Raw genomic sequence first — 6,159 nt, 5'->3', positions numbered from 1 at the left:
TTCTTTCTGCTGCATTTCTGCATAAAATACAAATCTGCATCATTTTTTAAAAAGTGCTTTAAGCTGAACTAATTGTCCCTTTTTTCTAGAACCTGGTGAATCACCCTCTCTTCACTGTGCAGAGACTGAGGTTGTCAGCTGTACAGAGCTCAATGATATTTTACAGAAATAATTCCCCGAGGTCCACCGAGTCAGGAGCTATCAGCACTGGTTCTGTGGACAAAGTCCTGGGAAAGATATATGTCGAGTGAGTTTGCATGATCCCTCAGCTCACAGCTGCATTTATTAAACATTCAAAATACAGAAAGATTTTATAAAACTGGGAAACTGTACTTCTGTCTTGCAGGGAGACTCTGGTGGAGGAGTGGTTCATAATGGCAGGATTTATGGGGTCTCTTCTTTTGTGGGAGATCTGGACTTTGTATGCAGAGCACCGGCTGCCTTCATGGACCTCTGTGATCCTGAGTATGCAGATTGGATCAGGAAAACTATCAACCCATAAAAAGCTGTGAGGTGTGGATAACTGTAAACAAGCTGAAATAAATAATCTTTTAGAGTTTAGCTTTGGTTTCTTTTATTCTGTTTGATATAAGCAGTAGAGGATTTCAGAATTTCTGTGTTATTTGCCAAAAGACGTTTTTTCAGCTGCACCCACACACAGTTTCTTTAGATAACTTCAACTGCAGAAAGTAAAAACTCAGCATTAAGTTTCAAATGCAGTTTTAAAGATAATGATAATATGGTGTCCCTGAAGAAAACACCCGTCAATAGAAAAAGCTGCAAAATCCTGCAAAATGTAACAGAAGTTGAATAAAACACAACGGAAATAGAAAAAAATGCAACAAGGCTGAAAAACTGAACAAACAAACAAAAAACAAACACAAATTACAACAGAAATAATAACAACGATATAAAAAAAAATAAAGTAGAAAAAAAACGTTCTCATCCTAAAACTTGGTGACAAAGTGGAACATGGTAAGGAAACACTCACTTAAGTGCTGTCATTACTCAAAGGTTCCTGATAATCATGCATGAAGTGATTTCTGGAGGGGAATGAAACTTAACTGAACTGCTCCCTGTGACATTTTGACCTGTCAAACGCAGGCGTAACTCCTGTTATTCATTGTTGTATTGCAGGTCTGCTGTGCACGACGTCTGTGAATCTGAGTAATTTGGTACAGATGAAGGAATAAGACTGCTCAGATGCTTTGGGTGTCACGTAATGATCCCTCAGGTTTGGGTGTCTTTGGTGCCCTTTGATTTCAATCTACCTGCACATTGAACAGAAATCCTGCCATGACAGAACACACTAATGCCTTTTCAAGGGAGAACCGATCCGAATCGGAGCTGTCAGCCCCAAGTTCTCTGCAGTCATCAAATCAAGCATAATCTGGTTTGAACAGGCTCCCTGCCTCACTGCAAAAGCCTTTTTACCAGCTGCTGTTTGACAAATTGCAAAGCCTCTGAAGAGACTTTAGAAAGGGGGAAAAAGGATACGAAGAAAAAGCTGAACAAAAAGCTATCCATGCACTGTTTAACATTTCACTTGGAGCTTATTGACTGTATTCTATCTGTGGATTGCATTATAGCTTCTCTGAGAGCTTTGCTCCCTGAAGATTTTATGATCTGTGAACACTGAGTCTCTCTTGTGGCTGTAAACCAGTCTGCTCAGCATGGCACTGCATGGCAGAGTTTCTCTCCATTTTTTTGAATCACCTTTGCTCAGTTGTGCTCCTAACTGATCTCCTGAGTTTGGCTGTATTCCTGGACTTTGCCCTTTAGTTACTCTTCAGTCTCTTTGACACACAGGCTGCCAAATTTGAAATAACATTTTTAGTTTTGGAAAAAGAAGAGCGTGTCTAGCAAATTCTTGCACATCCTTGTTCTTAAATAGCACTTTTCTACTCAAGCACTCAAAGTACTTTATACACCTCATTCACCCATTCATACAAGCACTTTTCTGTACCTAAGTTCTTTCTATCTAACATTCATACTCTGATGGACACATGAAAGAGCAGTTTGGGGTTCAGTATCGTGTCCAAGGATACTTTGAGATACAGATCAGATCAGTCCCTAAGGACCCCAAAGCGCTTCACACTACATTCAGTCATTCACCCATTCACACACTGGTGATGGCAAGCTACATTGTAGCCACAGCTGCCCTGGGGCGCACTGACAGAGGCAAAAGTTGAGTTAAATCTGATTTATGTTCATTAATGCCCCTCACACTGTAACTTAAAGTAATAAATCGGTCACTGATTAATTACAGAAGTACGTCTGTGAGCATAAAGATTTAAGCCTTGGACCATCAGGATAAAATGTGGTTGGGAAACTTAACAAGCTTTGATAAAACTTCATCAGTAGCTCAAGCAAGACCTCAAAACCTTCGATCACCACGGGTGGTTAGCAGACTGTGGTTGTACCATGCAGCCTAACAACATGCAGTAAATTGCAGGTTAAAGCAGTCTGCTTACACATTGTTAAACGAGGGAAGGGAACTAATGTGGCTGTCACATTACCCTTTTGTCCCATTTCATCCCAGGACTTGATTCAATTGCTGCTCACTTTCTACAATACTTAAAACTGATCAGTAGGACCTGAAACTGCAAACATTCAAACATTCAGGCCAACAATCAGTTGGTGAACATATTAATCTACTACAATTAGCAAAAATGAATAAATAAACAGAAGAAAGTTAGAGTGATATCAGAGTCATGCAAGTTTTTGACCAGCAGGTTAAACTCATGCAAATTAGCTTCATCCAGGCTCATGAAAACACTGTCCTGCTTATAAACAGCAGATCATTTGTGTCAGTGTCAGGATGGTTTATATTTGAGCTTTTAGTTCACACAGAACAATTTTTATTAATTGTTTTTAGCGATTACGAAAGTCTGTGAATCCCCAAATTGTTCAGTTGTTCTCTTTGCTCCCCATGAGGTCACTTTCACCATGTGACAAAAACAACACCCCACTCTACACACTCGGGCCACCAGCAACTTTCTAAATCCTCAATAAAAAGCTGACAGGTTGCAATGATGTTCCAAAGAACTTATTAAGAAAACAACTAAATACACAGAAAATGTTATGAAAATTGGTTTATTTTATATCTCATAGTTTTAAATGATGCAATAAAAATATGTATAAAACATCACAAACTGTAATATTTTACAAATGCTTACGTCCTGCTGATGCAATGGAGACATCTTCCAGTGACAGTCTTCATCAGTGTGAGTGTGAGGAGGATCCTAAACCCACCGACACAGAAGTGCATGTTCACAACTCCCTCTGTGCAGGCGGGGTCAGGACCCTCCTCACCCAGGGTGAGGAGGGTTGGTGCTGTGGCCAGTCAGGTATGAAGTGCTGAGAGTGGATCTTTGGTCCTCTGTGCAGCTCTGTCCACTCTCAGCTGCCCTGCAAAGTAATAACACAAGAAAGACGTCATTTTAACACAAAACAGCATTTTCATTGTTGGTAGCTGCAGTATGTTGTTAAAAAAACTATTTTAAACCCAACGTATACACATGAAAAATATAAATAAAGCTAAACCTACAGTGCTGCTGACATAGGATGATGATTTATACCAACTATTGGAAGAATTTTGTCTTCAATACAGTTTGTTGTCAATGTGAGGTGATAACTTACATAGTTGGAACACAGCACCACTCTCCCGTTTTTCACTTGGTCATCCATCCTTCTCATCGGGTTGGTCGGGGTAAGGCTGTCTTCTGGGTGGGGTGTTTGCTCCATCTTGGATGTTGAGTGTCTGAAGTGTTGAATTCTTAGCCACAGGCTATATCTTATGTAAAAACAAGAGACTACAGTCAGTTCACTGCATCATTTTTAAACCTTTTCTACTTATTTGTGTTGAGATTAAGTACAGACTTACCTTTGTCCTGCATGGTGAATTAGGGCTTGGGAAAAACATATATTATTCAAGAAAAAAACAATACATTTCACATGTGCAAGTCAGATGTTCTTATATCTGTAAAAACACAAAGGCAAAGTTTAAAAACACATTCTAACATAAACTAATCAGAGTCACTGTCATCAAGGGAAAGGTTAAAAAGCCTCTCCCAGAAACATCTGACTCCAAAACTACCTGAGGATGTTGAAGGGGCATCAAACTGGTCACTCACCTTGCACCTCTTTGCACTTACCTCTTCGGTGCAGATGTCTTCTCTGCTTCTCTTTTCTGAGGAAGGAGCAGCAGAGGGAGCAGAAGAGGAAGGAGCAGCAGAGGGAGCAGCTGAGGAAGAAGCAGCAGAGGGAGCAGAAGAGGAAGGAGCAGCAGAGGGAGCAGAAGAGGAAGAAGCAGCAGAGGGAGCAGCAGAGAGAGCAGCAGAGAGAGCAGCTGAGGAAGAAGCAGCAGAGGGAGCAGCAGAGGGAGCAGCTGAGGGAGCAGCTGAGGGAGGAGCAGCTGGCGGATCACCAACTGGGGCAACAACTCGAGGGAAGAGTGGGGCATTGGCCTGGCCGAAAGGCGGCATGGCGATGGGGGCAGCACCTGGAGCAATAGGACGTTGCCAATCGTGCCAAAACGGCTCTGGAGGGTGCTCCCGGATGAGAGGGGAATCATCTCTCTCATCCATGGTGTCATACCCAGAGTCATCGCTAAGCCAATCCCCCCACTCTTCTGAGTCGTTCCAGTCAGATGAACTGTCAGTCTGTTCACTCACCTCTTCATCATCTACAGGTAAGTAGGGGCGGTACTCACCATACTCACCTTGCTGTTCACTGACATCTGCATCTGGTGCTTCATGAGAAGAAGGTGAGGGTGAGAGAGGGATAAAATACTCACCATACTCACCTTCGCTGATACGCTGGGTATCAGTGTCCTGAGCTTCTGCAGGGCGTTCAACCACATAGTCAAGACGCCCTGTGAGGAAACAATTTTAAAATAACATTAGGAATGTAATATATATATATATATATATATATATATATATATATATATATATATATATATATATATATATATATATATATATATATATATATACATAAGCTATAATATATATATACATAAGCTATAATATATCTATAATATATATATATATATATATATATATATATATATATATATATATATATATATATATATATATATATATATATATATACAAAGCTATATATATATATATATATATACATAAGCTATAATATATATATATATATACATAAGCTATAATATATATATACATAAGCTTTAATATATATATATATATATAAGCTATAATATATATATATATATATATATATATATATATATATATATATATATATATATTTATTTATTTATTTATTTATTTATTTATTTTTTAAAATAAAAACACAACCTCCTTGGCAAGAGTAAGAATTGCACACACAAAGCTCTGCAGGTATGTCTGAAAATGATGGTCAAGTCAAAAACAAACAAACAAACAAACAAACAAACAAACAGAAACTCTTAACTCAGAATCCACATATTTAGAAATGTGCCGTGAGGACAGATACATCTAATCTGTGGTAAACATGCTATCCCTGTGTAAATATCCCTGTGTACAATATCTCTCTCTGCTATCTAATAAGGTTAAAAGCATTACCGTAACAGAAGATGGGTCTTAATGCCATTATTACTACTGTTTTCATATTCTTTTGATATTATTTTATTTGTATTTTTTTATCTTTGTGTTTTGCAGCAGAGAAAAAATATAGTTTATGTCAATAAAGCCTTTGATCCGGAGAAGAAAAGGATGTCAGGAGGGGACCTGGATCTGTGTGTTTACGCCTGCGTGTTCTGAGGCCATGACATCTTGAAGATGCCGTTACCACAGAAACTGATTTTTGGGCATTTTACAAATTTTAGTCCATTAAGCTATTTTTAACCATTTCATTTTAAAGAAAAGTGTCAAATTTGAAGCCTTCAAGTCAAAGTAACACCTTTTTTTCATATTCATACACCAGTCGTTAATAATTTCTACACCTCTCCCGGAAAATTTAAAACATACAAACAATTTACGGGAAACAATCTTGAATACACATATTTGATCACGTTAAAACTTGATATTCACACTGGAACTTGTTAAATTATTACAGTAATTTACATTTAAAGAAATTTTCAAACGTACCTGCAGCGAAGTCCAGGTGACAGTCGGGGAGTCCGGGTCCACGGCGAGCCAT

General features: G+C 38.5%; 1 protein-coding gene across 1 annotated transcript; it reads right to left on the bottom strand.

The window, feature by feature from the left end:
• Positions 1–3,658: 3,658 nt before the first annotated feature.
• Positions 3,659–6,159, bottom strand: LOC147327227 (uncharacterized). The gene is made up of 2 exons (XM_086297485.1): positions 6,108–6,159; positions 3,659–4,876 (listed from the first exon to the last, which is right to left on the bottom strand). The coding sequence occupies exons 1-2, from the start codon at positions 6,157–6,159 to the stop codon at positions 4,029–4,031; spliced, it is 900 nt and encodes a 299-aa protein (XP_086153611.1). The 3' UTR covers positions 3,659–4,028.

Source organism: Aulonocara sp. 'chitande type north' Nkhata Bay, linkage group LG6 (genome assembly GCF_057382095.1).
Source record: "Aulonocara sp. 'chitande type north' Nkhata Bay isolate Kocher_YH1m ecotype deep benthic linkage group LG6, A_spYH_male_GT1.1, whole genome shotgun sequence".
Taxonomy (NCBI): Eukaryota; Metazoa; Chordata; class Actinopteri; order Cichliformes; family Cichlidae; genus Aulonocara; species Aulonocara sp. 'chitande type north' Nkhata Bay.
The sequence above is the reverse complement of the archived record's forward strand: the minus strand, read 5'-3'. Positions and strand labels throughout refer to the sequence as shown.